General features: G+C 40.9%; 1 protein-coding gene across 2 annotated transcripts in view; it reads right to left on the reverse strand.

The window, feature by feature from the left end:
* HGSNAT (heparan-alpha-glucosaminide N-acetyltransferase) overlaps positions 1 to 24,269 on the reverse strand; it is a 50,354-nt gene that overhangs the window by 22,478 nt on the left and 3,607 nt on the right. The window contains exons 2-6 of one of the 2 annotated variants that reach the window (XM_036749293.1): positions 8,695 to 8,810; positions 1,744 to 1,880; positions 1,401 to 1,522; positions 454 to 523; positions 30 to 110 (exon numbers count right to left, since the gene is read on the reverse strand). In XM_036749293.1, the coding sequence (XP_036605188.1) occupies positions 30 to 110; positions 454 to 523; positions 1,401 to 1,522; positions 1,744 to 1,880; positions 8,695 to 8,810 (526 nt within the window). The remainder of the gene's footprint in view (positions 1 to 29; positions 111 to 453; positions 524 to 1,400; positions 1,523 to 1,743; positions 1,881 to 8,694; positions 8,811 to 24,269) is intronic. The other variant, XM_036749292.1, reaches the window with a different exon arrangement.

The raw sequence follows: 24,269 nt of genomic DNA on the forward strand, positions 1-24,269 counted from the left end.
TAACTAGGAAAGAGCCAAGAATCACGTACTGAGATATGGAAGGTCCGGTCTCTTTTGCCATCCTATCCAGCTGTGGAATGGTGGCAGCAAGGAAGATGTGGGTGGGGAAGCTTAGCACCAGAGAAGAAAGACGAAGTGTTTAGGTTTTTTTTTGTTTTTTTCAAGCCTGGGAGCCACCTCCTAAAATTCCCAGAGATCACTATAGCTCTGTACAAATTATAATGCCTTCTGTTAGGAAATAATGGGTTGAGTTTGGGGTATCCAGGTTTTTGTGGTTGGAGGGTTAGGGCTTTTTTGGAGGGGGGTGGGGAATACTTTGAGGGGAAGGTATCATATGGTAGAACAGAAGGGTTATAAAGGAGTGAAAATAAGACTTTATAAATATACAAAATATCCCATGACCCACTTTCTCCAATTCTCTGCTTTGTCCCACACCCAACAATTTCTACTTACTTCACAAAGAAATTTCCTACGGACGAGGAAATGAGGATTGCTATATAAATAAGGAATGCAATGTAGATAGCTGTATGAAGAAAAAGAAGAATACCATCACAAATAATGTCAAGATTATGAAGAGTGACATCATTGTAACCCACAAAATTAATTTACAAGACGCATAAAGCACTGCTGGAAAAACTGCTATATAAAATATTACTGAGGGAAGAATCCCACATTTCTTTGCTAAATTTCCTACAAGGAATAGAGAAAAACAAAGGGCAATAACAGGGTGAAATCTACTTATTAATGCCACATAGCTCCAAAGTTTACTCACTTGAAAATGCAGCTAAACTAAGAAATATGTTTGAATGACAAATTCTACCTCCAGAATTGTCAGAGAATGAAAGATCCTGGGAGGTCTCTTTAACCTAATCCTAAAGCAAGGTAAAGTTTATCTTTGGTCCAATGCTCCTACTTCTAAATTTCTATCCTTGACTTTTTGGTCTATTCGTGTCTAGGAATAGTAATTAATGCTATTCCACTCATTTTTCACTAAAAATCTGATATAACCAAAAAACCTTAGTAACAACAATAGCTGACATTCACGGAGTGCTTTAAGATTTTCCAAGCACTTTACCTGCATCATCTCCTTTGATGATCACAACGCTGGCATAAGTGCTAGTTTGCGAATGAGGGAACTGAAGCTCAGAGGTATTAAGTCATCCGCCCAGGGTAACAGAACTAATAAATATTTGAAGGAAGAGTCAATCCCAGGCTTTACTTGCTCCAAGTTCGATACATTACCCACCATGTTATGTTGTCTCTAATGCTCTGAGATGAGCTCTGCAGTTTGGGTTTTAAATTACCCAAAAAGTATTGTATATTACTACTCTTCCCAAGCAGCACCCCAAAATGGAGAAGATTTTCAGGCTAAGTTAAATAATCAACAAATAGGTACATACGAAGGTTGCTGTTGACTGGATTTTCATTGACGACCATATCGCAGGACATCTGGTTGATACCACCATAGTGAGGTTTTACCCAGAGAGAATAGTTTCCAAATTCTCCAAAAACATAATGTATCCTGCAAAGAATTGGGGAAAATAACAACAATTAAAAAAAAGAAAGAAAGGTTAGAAGCTGAGTTGGAATTTGACAAATATGTTCACTGCAGAGAGTATGACTGCTGGAGACCAAGAACAATATGGAGATGCGTTTGAAAGGGAAGGAAAAAGGTATGAGGAGAGTGAAGAGAAAATGTAGATTTTTTTTTTTAGATAGGTCAACATCAAAGGAGGTACAGACCGGCAAATCTCTTTCTTTTCCAAGGTATCATTTAGAAGCAGGGTGACAGGGTGCTGAGAGCTCACTGCAACAGCTGCAATGCTAGGGTGTCCAGGTTTTGGACTCACTGGAACGGACACCAGAAACTGATACAAGCACTATAAAAATAGAAGCACAAGAAGGAAGGGAATTGGGGATTTTTAAAGTCTGCTGGCTTTTTAAAAATAAGTTTTTATTGATGTCTTCTGTATCCCTCCTTCTCCCCCACCCAGAGTAGTCACCCCATGTGGAAAAAAAAAAAGTATTTTTTTAGAGAGGAAAAAAATCCAGCTCAACTGATCAATACACTGAAAAAGTCTGACAATGTGAAATGTGTATAACACCTGCAGGGATCCCACCTCCACAAAGGGGTTGGGGACATCTTTAAAATTTTGCTGCATTCACTTTTAAATTTCGGCATGTCATTCTTTCAATTACATTGTTGTAATGAACGTGCATGTTGTTTTCTTGGTCCTGTTTACTCTGCATCAGTTCATAAAGACCTTTCTGTGCTTCTCTGTATTCATGCCACATACCATTTCTTAGCACAGGACTACTCCGTTACATTTATGTACCACAATTTGTTTAGTCATTCCCCAATTGATGGGCATCTACTTTGCTTTCAATTCTTAACTATCACAAAAGGTGCTACTATAAATATTTTGGAATGTATAGAAATTTTCTTCTTATTGATGGCTTCCTTGGGTATAAGCCCAATAATGGAGTCTCTAAGTCAAACGATATGGACATTTTATTCACTTTATTCGCATAATTCCAAATTGCTTTTCAAAATGATTGTATTATTTCACAGATCCACCAACAATGTATTAGTGGTCTATCACAATCTCTCCAACGTTGACTATTCCCAATTTTTGCCAATTTACAGGGTATACAGTGAAGCCTCGGGGTTGTTTTGATTTGTATTTCCCTTACTATTACTTATTTGGAGTACTAATTCATGTGGTTTTGAATACTTTGCAATTTTTCTTCTGAGAAATGTTTCTTTATACCTTTTGATTACATATATGTGTGTGTAGATATATATTATACATCTATGAGACTGTTAGTCTCTCTCTCTCTCACACACACACACTCTCACTCACACACACACACACACACACTCTCTCACACTCTCTCTCTCTCTGTCTCTCCCCACCCCTCTCTCAAAGGACTTTTAAAATCAAACTAAAAAAGATCCTGACTTGAATTTCATTCCCAATATCTTGTTTTCACTTAAGTGTTTTCAATGAAGAGAGTAGTAACTGTTGAATTCTCTTAAACTACCCCCAGCCATACACAGTTACTTACACATTTTGAAATATAGTAGTATTTCATTTTTCATACACACATTTTTTTACTTTAAAAAGGCAGTTGAGAATAGAAATACAGAAATAAGACCTTACTATAAAGTTACCAGAAGCAAATTATATGATTAGGAATTTGGATGAAAGTCTTCCCAAAGAAGAGTAGGATGGGCATTCTGAAGAGGAAGCCTGTTCCCTGAGGATACATAAAGGTTGTGAAATCAAAGATCAGCCAGTAAGGATCACAGGAAGAGGGGGAGGAAGAGACAGTGACTTATTGCTGAGAGGTGTTAAGGCAACTATTGGTTGACCTGATAACCATAGTAGAAATCTGCTTTTGTGTCTCCCCAGGTCACACATCCAAGACATAATAAAGGATCACTCATCAAAGGTGATAAGTGCTACTTACTTCTGGTGATTAACTTGGGCAAAAATGATACTGCCAAGAGGAATCTGGACACATTACTACAGATTATAAAATTCAGAGTGGAAAACTGAAGTCCTTAGGTGTTGTTTTCATCATTCCTACTCCCAAAGGCAAGGGCTTCAGAAGCAGAAGGTAGAACTGGGAAGTGAACATACAGTTGGTTAAGAAGATGGGATTTAAGAATGGGATTTGAATTTCTTGATCATGGCTTAAAATATAAGAATGACAGTCTCCGGGCCATAGATGGAGTATACCTAACATGTGCTAGTAATAATCTATTTGCCTGATGTTTTGCAAATTTAATGAAAAGGGCTTGAAAATTAAAAGGAAGAGAGAGATAAGGAGAATACTGCCTATTCACTGACAGAGATTAGACAAACTATAGGAAAAAAATATACCAAGAGATAAACTCAGAAATTCACTGAGGGCAGAATCGAGGGGAAAAAAGAACAGTAATAAAGCCCACAGCCTCATATCTTTTTTTTAATGTACACAGTACAGGTAATAAACAAGATAAACCAATGATTCTAATGCAAAGAAGAAAATTTAACTTAATGAGTAACACTGAGACTTGGTGGAATTAAATTCATGACTAAAATATGGCTGTAGGAAAGTGTACCTTATTCAAAATAAACAACAAAAAAAGTCAGGGAGGACAGGGGAGTGGTGCAACACAGTATATTAGGAAGATCAGAGTCTTGAGAGGAAATCCAGAAACCTTCAAGAAGCAGGGGAGGGAGAACTGGGGCAAAGTTCATCACTAGGTTAAACAGATACCATATTTATAGCCTAAATGTATTATTGCCAGAGCAAGTAGGTGGTGCAGTAGATAGAGCAGCAGGCTGGAGACAGGAAGACCTAGGTTCAAATCCAGCCTCAGATACTTAGTAGCTATGTGACTCTGGGCAAGTTGCTTAACCCTGTTTGCCTCAGTTTCCTCATCTGCAAAATGGCAAAATCGGAAATGGCAAACCACTGCAGTATCTTTGCCAAGAAAACCCCAAACGGGGTCACGAAGAGTCAGACATGACTAAGAAACAGGATTATCACCCACCTAGACATAATGAGGAAATGTAAGACAGGTGACGCTGTTGGAGAACAGAAGCTATTCCTCCTAATTAAAACCTCAGCTCTAGCTAGAATTTAGCACGCTGACCATGGCAGTGTCACTGTTGTTACTGTGGCATGAAACTCACAAGACACACGATAGAACGGTGATGGCAGACTTCAAAGTAGTTAATTTCTTTACTTGCCTTAGGGATAATGTTATCTTTCAAAAGGAATAGGAACAAAAAAGAAAAGGGGGAAATTCTTTTCCGGATCTGATTCTTGTCAACAAGAACTGGTTGCTGGGTGATGAGAAGCTTGGGAGGAAGTCCCATTTTAGCTTAAATTCTGTGACAGAGAAGGAAGAGAAAGTCAGAAGACCCTAGATCTTGGGGTGGTAGATTTCATAGGGTGTAGGAAAAAAGAACAGGAGGGATCCCATAGTCTAAAACTTTACAGGGGAAGAAGTAAGCCCAGGAGAGGCAAAGTTCTCAAAAATGAAATTCTGAAGACACAAAAGAAAAACAATTCAAATGAAAATATGGGGGTTTTCTGAAGAGACCGATGGGTTACACAAAGCAATTCCCGAACCAATCTATGGCAAGAAGCAGAGTAGCAGAGTCCAAATAGCAAGCTAGCTGACCTAGGAGTCAGAAAGACCTGGGTTTAAGTTCTGCCACTCACCCTAATGACTGTGTGACCCTGGACAAGTTGCCACCTCTCAGCACCCCCAAGGAATTCTCTAGGATTGTAAATTGCAGACAGTTGCCCATCTACAATGGTAGAGGGCGTTGCCTTACTGGCATTCCTTACACCTATGAAATCACAGGTCCAAATATCCTCCCACTGCTCTACCTCTCACCCAGACCCCCAAAAGAAAAAAAGACATGCACAGAAGACTAGAAGCAAAGGTCAGTAACAGAGAGGGAATTCCATGTGGGATGGTCCAAAAGAAGTGTCAAAAATACTAAAAATGAGAATGAGCTAAGGATGTTGAAGAAAGGTCAGGACAATAGAATAACAATAGGGTTGTGGGAGGGGGAGTGTTTTTGTTGTTATTTTAGCTGTGCTGGGGAAAAGAGAAGAGTCAAAAGGGGCAAGATCACTACTTGGGGATGGACACTAATAACTTATGACAGAGAAAACACAGAACTGCTCCATTCCTACTTTCCTTCTTTTGACACAGAGAATGACCTTTGGACTAGAAAGAACTGTACAAAAAAAAAAAGATTAGTAGGGAAGTAATGCCTGAGATTAGTAAGGAAGCAGTAAAAAAGAATCTTTCTGCCCTTGAAAAAAGTTCAGGTCAAATAACTGGCCTAGAGAAACTAATTCCTGGAAATGGAAAGAGCTGGTAGATGTGACTGCTGAGCCATCATCAGTGATCTATGAAATTCTGGGAAGAACTTGAGAAGTATTGCAAGACTGGAGAAGGGCAAATGTGACAAAGATTAAAAGGATGGAGTCTAAACTGTAGGCCAGTGAGCTTGACTTCTGATTCCCCAAACACTTCTACAGCACACTAGAAAAGGAAGCAGTAATCAATCATTAAGAAAGCCAGCATCACTTTACAAGAGCAGGTCCAGTCGTGCCAGATTAACCTTTTTTCCTTTCCTGACAAGGTCTCTAGACTGATAATGAAGAGGAATGCTAATTTATCTACAATCTACCAAAACATTTGATAAAGTATCTCATAAAATTCTTGTGGAAAAGATAGATATGGACTACAGAACAATCTAATTAGGAAGATTTAGAAGTGACTGAATGGCCATAGGCAAAGAATGGTCATTAATTAAGGTTTCAATGTCAACTTGGAAGGAGGTCTCCTAGAGAGCTATGTTTGGCCTTGTGTTGTTAAATATTATAATCACTGACTTGTATATAGCAATCTATCAATCAACCAACAAGCATTTATTAAGTGCCAGGAGCTGAGGATACAAAAAACAAAAATGGAATGATTCCTGTTCTCAAGTTTATATGCAGCTTAAACATATAAGTATATACAAAATATTTACAAAATACACATGTACACACGTAAAGACGTACTTATTAACTAATAACTGAATATTTATTAAGAATCTGCTATGTGCCAGGTACCAAGCTACGCCTTAAGGATACAAGTACAAGGAATTAAACAATCCCTATTCACAGGGAACTTACATTCTAATGAAGAGAGAAATTAGTACATGGAAAAATCTATGTTGCACATATAAATAGATACAAATTAGTTAAATACAAGGTAGTTTGGGAGAAAGGGCACTAGCATTTGAGGAGATAAGAAAAGGCTTCCTGAAGCTGTATAAGGAGGGAGTTCATTCCCATACATGGAGGACACTCGGTTCCCCATGCAAAGGCATGGAGTTTAAGGATGGAGTGTTGTGTGTGAGGAACAGAGAAGGGGCCAGTCAGCTATCAGAGGTAAGTAGCATATCTCATCATGAGTCCTTCAGAATTATGGTGGGTTATTGTGTTAATCAGTCTTTTGCTTAGTTACTCTGATTAACACAATGACCACAATTCCAAAGGATTCATAATGTAAAATACTATCCACCTCTAGATAAAGAGCTGATGGTCTCAGAGTGAAAAATAATTTTTTTTCCTTTATTTTTCTTGCTTTTTCTGTTTGTCTGTTTCAGAACATGGCTGATGTGGAAATGTTTTGTATGACCATATGTAAGATGGGTATTGTATTTTTTGCCTTCTAAAGGGGCAGGGGAGGAAGGGAGGGAATTTGGAACTAAAAATAAAATAAAACTTGAAAAAAAGCTGCTGTCTTTCAAAATTGTCTTTACAAAACTGTTGCTACTGTATAAACTGTTGTCTTGTTTCTGTTCACTTCACTTTGCATCAGTTCGCACAAGTCTTCCCAGGCTTTTCTGTAATCTTCCTCTTCAACATTTTTTATAAAACAATAGCATTCCATCACATTCATATACCATAACTTGTTCGACTATTCCCAATTTATGGGCACCTCCTCCATTTCTAATTCTTTGACACAAAAAGGCCCGCCATAAATATTTTTGTACATATGTGTCCCTTTAATCTTACTTTGATCTCTTTAGGGGTATAGACTTAGTAGTGGTATTGCTGGATCAGAGGGTATACACTAATAACTTTTTAGCCACGGTTCCAAATTATTTTCCAAAAAGCTGCCTGGACCAGTTAATGGCTCCACCTACAGTGCATTAATATACCTTATTTTCTCAGAGCCCCTTGAGCATTTGTCATTCTTCCATTTTGTCAATTTTGCAATCTGATGAGTATGAGATAGAACCTCAGAATTATTTTAATTTGCATTTCTCTGATTATTTGTGATTCAGAGCATTTTTTCATATGGCTATTGATGGCTTAGATTTCTTCCTCTGAAAATGTATCTATTCATATCCTTTGACAATTTATCAATCAGGGAATAGCTCTTATTCTTATAAATAAGTCAGTTCACGCTATACCTTAGAAATGAGACCTTATCACAGAAACTTGCTACAAAGATTTTTTCCCAATTTCCTGCTTCTCTTCTAATTTTTAGCTGCATAAGTTTTATTTATTCAAAAACCTTTTAAATTTTATATAATCAAAACTGTTTTACCTCCTGTGAACCTCACTATCTCTTGGTTGGTCATAAATTTCTTCCATGAGCCATAAATCTGACAGGTAATTCCCAAGTCCCTCTAATTTCCTTATAACATTACCCTTTATGTCTAAATCATGTACCCATTTGGAGCTTATCTTAGTATAGAGTATAAGACGTTGGTCTATACCTAGTTTCCACCAGACACCTTTCCAGTTTTCCAAATAGTAAGTTTTTCCCCAATAGTTAGGTTCTTCGGGTTTATCGAAAACAAGACTCCTGTGCTCCTTTGTTCCTATATATTGTGTACTTAATCTGTTCCACTGATCGACTTTTTCTAAACCATTCCCAAACTGTTTTGCTAATTACAACTTTGTAGTATAGTTTGCAATGTGATACAGCTAGGCACCCTCCCTTCTAACTACAAGGCAACATTGAACGCAAGCCTTCCTGACCTCAAAATCTTTCTACTGTACCCTGGTGCCTTTCTTTTTGAAAAATTAGAAAAACAGTTATATGAGCATAAGAGGTATTAGGAATTAGAATGCATTGGCCTAAAATAAAATATAAATTAAGAACATGCTTACTTCATAACAATGGTCGGAAAGCCAGTAGACATTCAAATCTCCATGGAGAAATTCATTGTGGATAATTAATAATGCCTGGTCCATCTTCAACTCAGGGAGCTTTCTTTTGTTGGTATCTGATAGAAATTAAGATGGAAAAGGAAAGAAAATGGTGCAAATTAGAGCTATTCTTTCATAAAAGGTACACAAATTAGAATGTAGGCTCCAAACTAGTGGTTTCAAAATTCATTCTGAGACTCTTCCTCCCTCACCACAGGCTTTTGGATCTCCTGTCACATTTCTACTTCACTTTAACTTTTATTAGGTCCCCACTATAAATTAAGCACTGTCCTAATGGACCTATGTACCATGAATAAAAAAAAAAGAAATCGTTCCTGCTTTCAAGGAGCTTATATTCTAGTGGCAGGGTACAATATACATATATAATTAAGCATAATGTACAGAGAGAAAGAGAAAGAGTGTAAATTAATGGGGGAGATGGAGAGGAGTATCAAGGAAGGTTTCATGAAGGAGGTAGAACCCAAGCTGCGCCATGAAGAAAGACAGGGTATTCTGAGAGGCTGAGATGAGGGCATGGAAGAAGATGTGTGTGAAAATAGGCAGGTGGAAGATGGTATGTCGAGGGCCACTGACAGATTGTAGTGCAATATGGCTGGAATGAAGTTGAGTAATATATAACATAATCCTGGAAAGGAAGGTTGAGATCAGATTCATAATGAGGGAGTTGAGGGCATTAGGACAGCAAGTGGTTCATTGTGGGAATTGAGTGAACCACACTGGCTCCATCTTGTGACTCAATTCTGGAGCTAGCTCAGTTCCCTCTCTATTCAATTATGGGTCTAGTGCAGGGGTAGGGAACCTTCAGCCGCAAGGCCACATGTGGCCCTCTAGGTCCTCAAGTGCGGCACTTTGATTGAATCCAAACTTCACAGAACAAATCCCCTTAATAAAAGGATTTGTTCTGTAAAACTTGGACTCAGTCAAAAGGCCACACTCAAGGATCCAGATGTGGCCTCAAGGTTGCAGGTACCCTACCCCTGGTCTAGTCCAAATTCTGTCTTGTGAGAAAAGTTTATTCAATTATAGGAATTGGGAGAAAACCTTATTACATTGTTTGAACCTATCCCTGTGTGGCTGGGAAGCCGGACCACCTCTACAGGTTATATAGACCCTTAACTAAGGACCCTAGGTTATGCTGACCAGAAACCAAATCAGATCCAAAGATTGATGCAAGGCATTTTCTCACAATTGCACATCTTAAGCAATCCAAATGTCTTCTCTGAAAACTGGTCCCACACTGATCAATCAGGTATTGCTTCCATGTTCCTTTGATTGTTCACAGACACTTGGGGGGAGTGGGACACCTCCTTTACTGAATTCACAGAAGTTACACCTGTTTACTCTTCCCCTCCCAACTTGGAAAGTCTCTAACCTTTTCTCCAATTAGAAATCCGATTACCTAATGTACTGTTTCCTTTTCATTAATTGGCCTTATTTGATTAATCATTTTTAATTAATCTATCTCCCTCTATATTAAGGGTCCAGGCCTAAGGTGAAGAGGTCTGCTCCAATTTGTTAGGCAATTGGCATGCAGTGCTTGATAAATTGATATGGAAGATCAAACCTTTGCTTCTTCAGTTATTACATCCTTCACCCATCACAGTAATGAGCCTTAAATGACAGGCAGATGAGTTTTATTGTTTGTTTGTTTTAAATACTAAAAGCAATAGGGATCCACTAAAGATCTGTGAGTAGGAGACTGACATGGTAAGACCTATGCCTTATGAAGATTATTTTGACAGATAGATGGAGGTTAGGTTGGAGAGGGTGAGGGACTGCTCTGAGAAATTAACTGGAAGTTAATAGTCCAGGCAAGAGGTGACACAGGCTCGGACTACGGTCAGGCTTGGAGAGAAGGAGGTGAATGTGAGAGATGTCAAGGATGTAGATTGATGAGATTTAGCAACTGATTAAATATGAGTAAGGGAGAAGGGAGAATCAAGGGTGACTGAGGTTGTGAACCTGTGTGACTGGGAGGATGTAGCCATCTTCAACAGAAATTGTAAAGGTTAGATGTTAGGGGCGCTCTGGACCTGGGCCTCCTGAAAGGGTAGTGAGACGCCAGGGAGTCTGGACCTGCTGACGCAGCAGTGCCTGTGTGGCTTCTGTTACGTCAGTACCGGGGCGGCTCCAACTGGAAGGGCTCCACCTTCGGGGAGGAACTGGGGAGGAGCTAACCCGAAACTCCCAATATAAGGAGCACCCCAGAGAGGGTCAGTGGGATTTTGTGTAAGATTTCTGGTACGCCATTGCAATAAAACTGCTTGTCGCATTCCGGTAGCTGCCTGGTGATTCTCCTCTCGCGTCCCCCGGGAGGAGCCGGAGACGTCCAAAGACCCGTGGGCAGGGTGAGTGTGAGGCGGTAGTCGGGGAGAACGGGGTGCTATTGTGGGGCACACCCGTCCGGCCGCCGACAGCTGGCGCCCAACGTGGGGCTTGACCAGTGAGGCCGCTCCTGCTCCCAATAGATAAGGGGAGCGGAAGACCAGGCAGAACCCAAGGAGACAGGTTGAGCCCTTGGGATGGGACCGAAGGTCTGTAAAGCCCGTGTTGAGCCGGAGGACAAAGGCATACTCGCCTGCCAGATCTACAAGGTCTGTAAGGAGCAAGGCGTTAGAATTCATATAAGAGCATGTAGAGAGTGGGTGGAGAAAGTTTGGGTAGTTAGCCCGTGGTTAGAACACACGGGGGTAGATCTGCAGAGATGGGGTTTGGTGGGCCAGCAAATGGCCTCTTACCATAAAACAGACCCCACATTCTTAGACCCCAAGGATTTTGCGATTTACTCGGCGATTGGGGCTGCCCTATCACCCCAGCCACCCCCTATACGGGACGAAAGGGGGGCCCAAGTAGGGGCATCCCTGGCAGGCTCGGATGATGACGATGAGGAAGAGAAAACTCCCGAGCCAAAATCCATCTACCCTTGGGAGGCTTTACAGCAAGGCAAAGAGGACTTCCCATGCCCCCCTCCGAGGGAGGGGTTGTTAGCAGCCCCCAAAAGGAAGGAAGAGCAGAACTCCCTAGGCAAAGGAGGTGCTTCTTTACCGCCTCGGCACCTCTTCAAAGAGGGAAAAGAGGAACAGACAGGCTGGCATAAGTGGGAGGGAACTCATGAGTTCAGGGAGAAGGAGGAAGGGGCCACTGCCCTGCTGGCAGAGATGACACTGGGGCCGCGGAAAGGCTTTTCGTTCAGTACAAAGGGTGCAGCTGCAGCCCGGCCCCCACAGAGCCTGCTGTCCTTCAGCCTACGCCAGGCTGTGAAGGACGGGGAGGATGTAGATTGGGCAGAGTGGGACTCCCCGCTGGCACTACCGGTGCTGATAGAAAATCCAGGCGATATAGACGAGGACAGATATCACCGACCTGTTCCCTTTAAGTTTATTAAAGATTTGAAGGAGGCAGTCCAGAAATATGGCCCAGGCTCAGCCTATGTACAAAAGGCTTTAGAATCATCCTGCCTTACGCTCCCCTGGACCCCATTCGATTTTCAGGAAGTTGCAGAGGCGATTTTTGAGCCCGCCACGGCAGTAGCCTTCAAGGCTTACGTCCGTAGGGAAGCGCAGAAGTTTATTACAGAGCATAATATTGCAGACGAGCAGGATGCCTTAGACATGATTTTGGGACAAGGACCTTATGTGTCTTTACAACACCAGTTAAATTATGACGACCTGGTGAGGAGGGCAGTGAATACCTGCCACATTAAGGCCCTCCAAAAATTAGGCACTCCTGGGAGCAAGGTCTCCTTAACTTCCCTCAAGCAGAGGAATCATGAATCACCTCTGGACTTTATTAGCAGGGTGAAAACAGTAGTCCATGCCACCTTTGGCAAGACGGGCGCAGCACCACCTCTGATAGTGCAGTTGGTGAAGGGAGGGCTGTTACCGCAATATCGTGCAGCGCTTGCATCGCTGCCACATAATCCCTCCCTTGATCAAATTATTGAAAAAATGATGGATTTGCCACACCGAGACCCTATGACCATGATGGCTTCATGCCTGGAAAAACAAACTCAGTTGATGGCACAGTGGGGTGGGAATGGAAGGAGGCTTACTTGCTTCAACTGTGGGAAAGAGGGGCATATGAAGAACGCTTGCCGTGCGCCATTTAACGGCATTAAATGCTTCTCATGTGGCAAGTTAGGGCATGTAGCCAAAAACTGTCGTTCCATGCTAAGACCATTGGAACTATCCTTACCCAGTCAAACTGCCATTTCTGAAAATGAGATTTTAAAGAAAGAGTTAGATGCCTTGAGAGCCTTTTGTGATTCAGTTAAGCAAGATAAGATTAAGCTCCAAAATGAACTGGCCCATAAGGTGGCAGTATGCAAAGCTTTGGCATTAGAATGTGAAAGAGTCAAGGAGGATTCTGATGACCAGATAAAGCAGTTGGAGGATGCTTTAAAAGATGTGCAAAAGAGAATGTATGATTCAGAAGGTAAAATAAAGCAAATGCAGACTCATTTTCTTGCTCTAAAGGAGCACTTGACGAATGAAGCAGCTTCAGGAAATAACAGATTAACAGAAGAACTAAGGGAGCAATTGAAAGAAATGAAAGCAAAATATGAGGGAGCTTCTGCTGAAGCAGGAAGGCTAAAGAACCAAATCAAAAGAAATGAAAAGTTAGTAGAGGAATTTAAAAGGGATAAAGGGAGACTAGGAGAAGAAAATAAGCGACTACAGAAAGAATTTAGCATGTCTGAAATAGAGCGAGAGAAGAGAGGAAGAAAAGCCTTGGAGATGGAAGGCCAATTAAAGGAGTTAGCAACAAAGTTGGCCCTCTCCATCCCTACGGAAAAATTTGAAAACATGAAGAGCTTACTATCAAATGAAGTGAATGAGAAAGCAAAAAAGTTCGTAGAGATGGAAAGGGAATATGAAAAATCACAGGCTGAACTTAGGCAGTTAAAGAGAGAACTTGAGAACTATGAAGCTAAGCTTTCTCAACATGTTAGGCCAGAAGAACATGAACAACTTAAAGACAAATTTGAACAAAAGTCAGGTGAATTTGGAAAGAAGATCACTGAGTTAACTTTGAGGAATCAGACATTACAGAAAGAACTTGAGAAGGTTGGTTCAGATAATAAGCTACTAAACCAACAGTTGCAGAACTTAGAGATTGAGATGCTGAACACAAAGCCAATGAATGTGACACAAAAGTATAAAGAAAGAGAAATGGAAACTGAGAAACTTAAGCCACGGATCAGGCCACATTCATAAGAATCATATACAAGATGGCCAAGATCAGGGGTGTACAATCACTCCCCGAATTACAGATGTGGCTACCGGAACAGAGCAAGAGGAGGAATTTGCACACTTGGTAGACTCCAAGGACAAGATACCAGAAAAAGGCAACTTAGCATATGGTCCGAAGGAAAGAATGAAGTCTTCTTTGGCCCCTTCCCCAACTCCTCACTTTCTGAAGAAGTTAGTAAGAGAAAGCTGTCTCTTTAAGAGACCAGCCAGCGATCTGCCTCTGATCATCTTAAACGCAGGGTCTCCACAACCCCAATAAAGCATGGCACCTGGCCTCCGTTACATCAGAGGGCCAAGCAATTTGTGCATAGGATTCAAAAATCCTCTCTGTGTTTTTTGTCTCTGTGTCTGTGTGCTGTATCTGTGTTTCTGTGTGTGTGTAACCTGACACCCTGTAATGTCCACTGTCTCTTTCTCTCCCTCCCTGACTCCAGTCTCTTCAGAGGAGCGGGAGGGCAGGGGGGGAGAGCAGGAGAGAGGAAAATGTCTTCTTGTTTAACGGTTTATAGTTGTTGAAAATAATGCTCTTTCTTTCTCTCTTCATCCCAAATCTGGCCAATTTGGGATGTGAGGAGAGATAAGAGAGGAGGCGGGGACCTTTTCCCTGAAATTTAAAGAAATGTGTTACTCCTGATTTGATGCTTAAGATAAAGTCAGAATTTCTCATACCATTTGGCACTAAGGCAAATTTGGAAAATGCATAAGGAAGAGACACTCTGAGTCTCCCAGTATGAGGAGAAAGGGACATGGTACCACTGGATCTTTTCCAGAGTCCCACTCACCTTAGACTGGCAAATTCAAAGCTCTCACTTCCAAAAAAGTTTTTAAGGAGTGAACACAGAAGTAAAATTTACTTGAGAAAATTAGAACCATTAAGATCTTGATTTAGCAGATTCTGTTGTAAAGAAAAATCAGTTTATAAGACAAAAGATATTCTGTATCCCCCTCCAATCCGTAGACTCCTTGGGGGGCTAAGAATTCCAGCTCTATGTCAGAAGTATATACAAAGATGTTTTAATTCCTGTGTGGTGAATGAGAATCACCATGAGACTAGTATAGATAAAAAAGTTGGAAAATATTTAATGACATAACGGTATTAAATCTATAGAGTTGATAAGTACTTTTCAATCTACAACTACAGAGATCCTTATGTGCAATTTAGTGACCCTCATTCCTGTTTGAATTTGAAACAAGTGGTTTAAAGCTTCCAAAACAGAGAAATGAAAGCCAAACGTGAAAGCCAATCTGAACATAGTGTACCCAAAGGACTGTTACTGACTGTTACTGTAGTCCTGAGAAACAAAAATACTTCTTCGGATAGGAATTATCTCCATAGATATAACCCAGTCCGCCCGGGTGAAAACATTTCTAGCTCGCTGTGATTTTCCTACGTTTGCTACTTGGAAAGTTTAAAGTGATTCGTAAATATACAATAGAGAGTTGGCTTCTTTTCAAAATAATTGCCCTGTGTACAAGCTGCTTTTTCTTATTTAGGCCCTTTTATTCTGATGTGCCTTTCCCCTAAAAGTCCTCAAATAAATTAAATCATAATACATAGAAACTGTAGAAATTAAAATACAACCCCTATAAGAAGGTAAAGATCTCTCAGGGACCCCTCAATAATTCCTTAGACCTTTAATTCAGGTGCTGGACTCTGCAGCTTCCCAGCACCTTCCCCCCTTTCAGTCCACAGCCAGGCTCTGCAACTATGAGGAGAAGAAAAGCCTCTATGCTTGGTAAGCCTAATGTATGTAATGATTTGGGAATGCAGTTAATGTCATCTGAAATTTTTCTATTGTACTTCTGAATTGTAGTAAAATTCTCCTACGTTGTAAAATTTAAGTGACTAGATATGAGATTAGACAAAGTGATCTTTAATTTGAATTTTGGTGAAACTACAAAATGAAAACAATTGTGTAAAACTGGTTAAGTTACTTTCTCAGCCTTGCTAACCCTACCTTGTTAAGATCACAGCTAAAACACTTCTGCCAGCACTTAGGAAACTTGTAAGATTGTTAACTAGGTTATTTGGGATTACTGTTTTAGTGTTAAAAACCAATTAAGTTCTGAAGAGATAAAAGAAATTGTGTCACCCACCTTTTGACCTAGATTTGTGGGTGGGTTCCATTAAATTTTATACGAATATTGATTAGGGTAAAGATGTTGCTTATTATGAGTTGTTATGATTGCTGTTCAATTAATTATCAACCCCCTCTGCCTGGAAGGGAAACCGACTATACCTTCTTAGCAATGTTTCAAATTTCTTAGGGCAAAAGAAGTAGTTAGAATACTGGCCCAGTACATTTTAAACCGATCTAATTATAATACGTGATTGCAAACTATTTGTAAAACTTTCCCAAGAAAAATGTGAAGGGAACTTAGAAATTCATATTCGAATAATTGAGAAATTTATTAACTATATAGCCCCAAGAAAATTCTATTTACTGTAGTTTGCTGTTCAATAAGGGAATGGTGGTGGAATCCATTCCCAGGGATGTTACAAAGATCGCATAATTGTAATAAGATACATGCTATTTAAATGTAAACTGTTTTAAGTTAAAAATAATTGCTTTATATTAATTTTATGTGGATTTTCTTCAATGTGAAGTTTTGGTAATGAGATGAATGATTCTCTGTCTTAAGCAATTTGGGGTCATATCTGACTGCGGTGAAGCCACCAAAATGGAAATTAATTGGTCTTGGTTTTCAAGTTTTAATGGATGATAATTATGGTTTTTTTTGATATTTTGTTATACGTCTCAAATTTTTCAGCTATATCATCTGTGTTGTTAGAAACGCAATTTCTTTTATAATCTAACTGTTATTCGGTTCCGAATTGTAATTTGAGAAATCTTAAATTACCAAATTTTGTCTTTAATTGTTTTGCTATCATTTGGGAAATTTGTGAGATCATTAATTAAGCTATTGATGTTGTTGCTTAGAGATAGTATTTACTATGGTGAGTTTAGTTTTCCTTTTTTTTAATTATGTGGAGAAGGTGGAAATTAATAATATCAGGATGAATTATAAGCTGTCTGAGAAAGAGAGATTTTTTATGAAGGAAAGTTTTGTGCACTCCTTTGCATAATTTTTGGTAAGACTCGACCTTGAATAAGTTTGCTCAGGGGAACAGCAACAGATAGCACACAGAGTTCTCTGTGTAACCCCTTCCTAGAGACCATGTTGCTTCTCCTTATTTTGTAACATTGCCAAGGCCCTTGGAAACTCTCTGCACTCTCTGCACGGGCAAGGTCATCAGCCCAGAGAAAGAACTTGTTTGAGTTATGTAGGTCCTAAACAATGCACTTGACTTGCTGAGGAACTGAATGTACAATAGATGGAAAGGATTCTAATATTTGGCTTTTACACTGGGATAAGTTTAACGTAGAGGATGAAAGATGTTTAATTAAATCCCTTATATATGTGAGTCCTATTCTCATAAAACAAAAAGGGGGAGTGGTGGGTAGGCTGACCCATGCGCAGCTCGCTACAGCTACCTTTACTGCCCATTTTTTATTACTGCCAATTTTTTATTTTTTACGATTTCGTGATGATGGCCTCACGCCTGCGCTAAAATATTATGCTGGAGGCCAGTGTGAAAGACAGGAGCCGGGCCAAAAGGAGACACCGCCGCCAACTGCATGCCTTCAAGGCAGCCCAGTCTGGTGGAAAGATGAGAAAGGGGTGTGGCACGGGCTGGGGAGGGTCGTAATTGGAGGGAGAGGGTATCTTTGTGTCTCCACAGATGCCACAGGAGAACAAATCTGGGTGCCCATCCGCCGGGTCTGTGAGGTTGCGCCCCCGTCGACGCCCCAGGGAACGGAGGCCACGGCGGAAAAACAGGACCGTCCAGAGAAGGAGGGCTGCCTTGAACAATGCCCTTAGCTGCCTGCTTGCCATGATCCAGTTGGCGACCCCATCCACATCTGCTCCTGCCATCTTGCCACCCCTGGCAGTGAATCCTACGCACTGGGCCATTACCCCGAATCTCTGTGTAACCCCTATTCCCTACAATGCCTCCCAGTATGCACAATTAGAGACACTTCTTATAACACTGCCACTAATTTCACAACTGAACTGCATATGCTAGATGAGGTCATTGTGGCCATACAGAATGCCACTATACAATTCAATGGCGACTGGGAAGAGAACTATACCAACGCTAAGGCCTGGTGGGACACTCTCAGTGTCCACCAGTTGCTCCAATGGGCCTCCATTGGAGGACTTGTTCTCATACTAGCCTTTCTTATCTGTCTGTTCCTGCCCTGCTTGATTTCCTGTATGATTGGGGTTTTGCACCGCTCCTTAGAAGCTGTAAAAGCCGATGTCATTAAACAAAAAGGGGGAGTTGTTAGGGGCGCTCTGGACCTGGGCCTCCTGAAAGGGTAGTGAGACGCCAGGGAGTCTGGACCTGCTGACGCAGCAGTGCCTGTGTGGCTTCTGTTACGTCAGTACCGGGGCGGCTCCAACTGGAAGGGCTCCACCTTCGGGGAGGAACTGGGGAGGAGCTAACCCGAAACTCCCAATATAAGGAGCACCCCAGAGAGGGTCAGTGGGATTTTGTGTAAGATTTCTGGTACGCCATTGCAATAAAACTGCTTGTCGCATTCCGGTAGCTGCCTGGTGATTCTCCTCTCGCGTCCCCCGGGAGGAGCCGGAGACGTCCAAAGACCCGTGGGCAGGGTGAGTGTGAGGCGGTAGTCGGGGAGAACGGGGTGCTATTGTGGGGCACACCCGTCCGGCCGCCGACAGTTAGAGGAGGAACAGCAATTTGGAGGGGAAGATGATGATGCATTTGAGTTTCCAATGGAACATTAAGATGAAGATGCATAACAATTAGTTTACAATACAGGACTCTTATAGGAGAGAGAGAGAGAGAGATTTGAGATCACCTGTAGAGAAGGGACAAACGATACATGGGAACGGATGAGATCAGGAAGGGAAAGGAAGATAAAGACCTGGAGCTGGGTGGTATGGGCGTCCGAAGAGGCTAAACTGAACACAAATGAGAGTGCAGGCAAGAAAGGGTTTCCCTTGGGCTAGGACAGCTCTAAATCACATGGATCAGAGGAGCATTTCATGCTCACAAAGACACACTTCACCAAAACGTAAAGCCCTCATGGTTACGGATGCCTCCACAAACAGCTAGTCAGTCAGCATTTACCTCCTATTGTATGCAGAGATCTATGGAGCTGGTGCGGAGTTCTGAATTTCCAGTGTCTATCTGCCCCACTGGAATAAATCTGGGAATAATGTCGTGTTTACATATGGTCTCATTTGAATCTCACCAAAAAACCATGGGAGGCAGGTGCCAGTATCATTCCCATTTTACAGATGAGAAGATGGAGGCTGAGAGCTGTCAAGTGACTCGCCTAGAGTCACACAGCTAGTATCTAAGGGTAGAATTTGACCACACGTCTACCTGACTCCAGGTCTAACACCCTCTTCGCAGGGCAATTGGAAAGGGGCAAGTACAAAGCCAAGACTCGAGTTCTAGAGGGAGAGATTCCCTACCCTGCCTTCATATGCCAGTGACTTACTGCTGCTATCAGCAAACAATCCCTCTCATTTTCCATAGGGAGAAACAGAGGTTCAAAGAAGTGACTTACTGGAGTCACATACTTGTAGTCCACAGCAGAGTGAAGATTCAAACCCCAGTTTCTCTAGGTAGGGGCCTGCTCTGTATGCAAACAACTTTCTTTTGGTAAACTCAGCATAAAGGCCAAGTACAGTAGAGCTAATGAGTCCAAAGAAAGTGGCTCATCCAACATTTAAATCAATAATTTCAGAAGAGGGGTAATAATAAGAGCTTATATTTTGTAGCTCTTTATAGCAAGACATTATTATACTTATTTCTTACAACAGCCCTATGAGGAAAAGAGTCAGAAAGGGGAACAGAGGCAACGAAAAGTTAAAGGAATTTGTTAAAATTCACATAGCTAAGAAAGTGAAAAATAGGGGACTCAAACCCAGCTCCTTTGCCCCCAAGTCCAGCACTTGTTTCAAGACATGACCAAGTCCCATCTTACATCTATTTCATTAACAAAGATGTTTTGAGTATCATGTAAATAATGTTTTACATGATTGCATACATGTACCCTGTATCAAACTGCTTACCCTCTCAGGGAGGGGAAGGGGGAGGGAAGGAGGGAGAGAATTTGGAACTCAAAATTTTAAAAAACAAATGTCAAAATTGTTCTTATATGTAATTGGGGGAAAATAATAAAATATTATTTTTTTAAATATATGTTAAACATATTGCTTCCAGGACACAAAAAATACCAAATCTATCCATGAGAAATAAAAATCTATTCAATCACAGTTTTGAGAGTAAAAATCTTCAAGAGAAGACTCCAAGGACTCCTTCAGCTATTAAAAACTGCCATCAGGAAATGCTTCTTTGTATCTCTCCTAAATCCCAGATTCTGTAGCTTAAGACTGAGCACAGATGGCTGCTGGCTACATTTTTCTCCAACAGAATCAATTCTTTTCACCTTTAGTCACCAACCTCATTTCTGTCTTCCTTTCTGTGGTACTTCTGTGGAAATCTTCTTCAAATTCTCCTTCAGTGAATAGTAACAGCTACCATTTAATTGACTTTTGCAAACTGCTTTACCAATCTTATCCTCACAACCACCATCCTGGGAAGTAGGAGCTATTATTTATAGCCATTTTACAGATGAGAACTGAGGAAGAGGTTAAATGATTTGCCCAAGGTCACACAGGCAGTAAGTATCTAAGGTAGGATTTTATCTCAGGTCTTCCTGAATCCAGGTCCAGCACTCTATCCACTTTGCCACCTAGCTGTATCAGTTACAGAGCAGGGGGAGAGGATGCCCCAAGCAGGGTCTGACTAATGGTAGGGATAATGAGAGAATTTCCTCTAAAATAATGCGGTGTGTATGTGTGTGTGTGTGAGTGTGTACGGAGCTACTGAGAATGCTTCCCCATTAATGGGCAACCCCCTTTTAGGTCCTAAAGGCTTTTATCATTTGCAAGGCTAAAACACATATGAGAGTGTGTCACTAGGGAGGCTGTAACAGCAGGGTGTGACTTCTTCCTCTGATGCTCATTAAAGCATTCAGATACCTGAGAATCTCCTATAAACATCACAAATAAACAAATGAGGGGCACTAACTAACTTCAAAATTACCATCAATCATCTTTTGACCAGTTTACAGGCCACAGAAAGAATAAGGCCGAAGGCCCCCAAGACTGGACAATGAGGTTGGGTTCTGAGACTTTCAAGAATCCCCTTCACTGTGCCATCCCTGACAAGAGGTTATCCAGCTTCTGCCTGAGGACCTCCAGTGATGAGTAACCAGCTCCCTTTGAAGGCAGCCAACTTTACTTTTCCATAATTCTGAATGTTAGGAAGTCTTTCCTCAAACTGATTCTAAATCTGTTACGTGACTTCCACTAATTCACTGCTCCCAATCTTGCCCTGTGAGGTTCTCTTTCCCATGACACCTGTTCAAACACACAAACCTAACTGTCAGGTCCCCCCTGAGTCTTTTCTTCTTCAAGGTCAAATCTCTAATTCCTTCTGTTACCCTTCCTATCAGAGAAGCCTCTAATCTCCACAAACTCTGGTGAACCACCTCTAGGCTCTGTCTGGCTTGTAAATATCCTTCTTGAAATGGGACATCCAGCACAGGAAGGAACATATTCAGAAAATGTCAAATATTCTTTTTGAAAAGGAAAAACTTTGATGACCAGAACTGAACATAATACTCTTTTTGTGGTCTGCCCAGGGCATAGGATAACGGGAGAACCACCTTCCTCATTCTGGAGGCCATGTAGGTACCTCTTAATGCAGCTTAAGACCATCATTAGCTTTATGGCTACCATGGCCAGCTACTTAGACTAAATTTCCAGTCTGTTAATGTCCTTTTACATTTTCATACAAACTGCCATCTGGCCACAAACTCCACTGTCTTATATTTGCTACTTTGATTTTTTGGAACCCAAAGCTAAATCTTTATCTTTTATCTTTTCCTCTGTTAAATATTATCTTATTAGATTCAGCCTATCATTCAAACCCATGAAAATCTTTTTGGGTCTTGACTCTGTGATCCAGTACATTAGACATTCTCTCAGCTCTGTGTCATCTGCAAATCTGGTAAGGATGCCTTCTATGCCTTCATCCAGGTCACTGATAAAAATGGGAAGTAGGAGCCAAAGACAGATCTTTGGGCACTCCACTAGAGGCCTTCCCACAACCTGGCATAGTCAATCCATTAATAACTACTCTGTAGGTCTAGTCATTTAACCAATTCTAAATGCTCTCAGTATCATTTGGTTTACATTTCTTTATCTCACCCACGAGGATAGCACAGGAGAATTCTGTTAAGTGCTCTGCTGAAATCCGGTTAGGCCAATCTCCTAGTTACTCCATCACTAAAGGAAATGAGTTTAGTCTAATATGTCTTGGTCTTGATGAAGCCATGTTGGCTCTTGGTGATCACCCATTTCCTTTCCAAAAATGTTCAAATCTAGCCATTTAATAATACGCTCTGGGAAACAGTTTAGCTCTCCATTCATACTTGCTTTGCTGAAAGCTAAGTCCTCAGTTAAAGACAAGGGTTTAGCACATTCTAGAGCAGAGCTAAGCAAAATCTGAGCTAATGATGATTCTGATGATTCTATGAATTACCAAGGCTTTCCTCACCTTCTCACAATCCTAAGATTCTGCCATGCCTCAAGTATTTTCTCTTGGTATAAATTTACTTGGGTTAGGTTTTGTTTTCCCCTGTTATAGAGACACAGCGAGGATTATTAAAAAAAAGTCAAATAATATGATGACTAGTGTTTAAGTGGACCAATAGCGATAGAAAGGCAGCAGGGCATAAAGGAGAGCCCTTTGAGTCAGGAGACCTGGGTTCAAATCCTGTTTTTGATACTTATTAAATTGGGGTAGCTAGGTGGCACAGTGAGTAGAGCACTGGCCCTGGAGTCAGGAGGACCTGAGTTCAAATCTGGCCTCAGACACTTGACACACTTACTAGCTGTGTGACCTTGGGCAAGTCACTTAACCCCAACTGTCCTGCTTTCTCCCCTCAAAAAAAATATTAAAAAAAAAGATAACACATTATGAGCTCTTACTGAATGATTTTCACGCACTGATTCATTCATCCATTCCTGCCTGTAGGTCGATTCGATTCTATTCACAACAGGAGCATACAATATACTCTCAATTACATAAATTGTGTCTTATCCAGGCCCCACCTAACCAGTGGGTTACTTCCCCATTCATCAGTGCCTGCACTGAGGGGTGGGCAGGTAAAGATCTTAACAGTATATCCTTTTTCCCTGCCTAGTGCCAATGACTTCCCCCATTCAAATAAAATTATAAAATGATGACAAATAAAGGTAATAAAGAAATAAAAATAGCGGTCTTGAACAGTCTTTGCCAGAATCCAGAATTGACGAATTACACTGGAAGACCATAAGTGAGCCCCGATGGAACTACTGATACCAAGTGATCCCTCTGGGCCTCACAATTCATTCATGCAATTCAAATCAATTCAACAAACAATTATTAAGCACCTATTTTGTACAAGATAAGAGGTAGCACGGTTTAGCAGACAGAAGCATGCCTAGCAAAACAGAAAGATGTGGATTGCAAACCTCTTGCCCATCAAGAGCAAGTCACTTAAAGGTAAGGGTCAGGGTTAGGGTTAGGGTTACCCTCTCTAGTATGGAACTATTTATCTATGTTTTATCTTCCTCATTCTCCAGGGCTTAGCACAGTACTCAGAATCTAGTGAGTACTTAATAAATAATTGCTAATTCATTGGGTTAGGACATCAAAGATCCAAATGTTGTCTGACTAACTGGATGGGTCTTCTAAGCAACGAATTAAAACCATGTGCAAGCACTTTGGAGAAAATGGTAAAAGTTTGTGCCAAATGACTTCATATACATAAGAAGTCATACAGCTTGCCTTCTCAAGGGGAGGGGGGAGGGGTCAGAGGGAAAAAATTTGAGACTCAAAATTTTTTTAAAATGAATGTTAAAAAAAATTTTAATGTAATTGGGAAATATTTAACAAAAGCATTTTTAAAGTTTATGCAAAAAAAAGGAGCTATTATTGGCAGAGTTTTTGACAAGTTTTAATGAATGTCCCAGGGGTAGGGAACTATATACTCTGGGGTGGCTATGGCTCAGGAGGGGAGAAAGGTGACTTTTGTTGTCTTACATTTCAAGACAAGAAGGACTTAGGTGGCTCTCCACCACCATTCAGTATTGTCAAGGAGCATT

Source organism: Trichosurus vulpecula, chromosome 3 (genome assembly GCF_011100635.1).
Source record: "Trichosurus vulpecula isolate mTriVul1 chromosome 3, mTriVul1.pri, whole genome shotgun sequence".
Lineage (NCBI taxonomy): Eukaryota > Metazoa > Chordata > Mammalia > Diprotodontia > Phalangeridae > Trichosurus > Trichosurus vulpecula.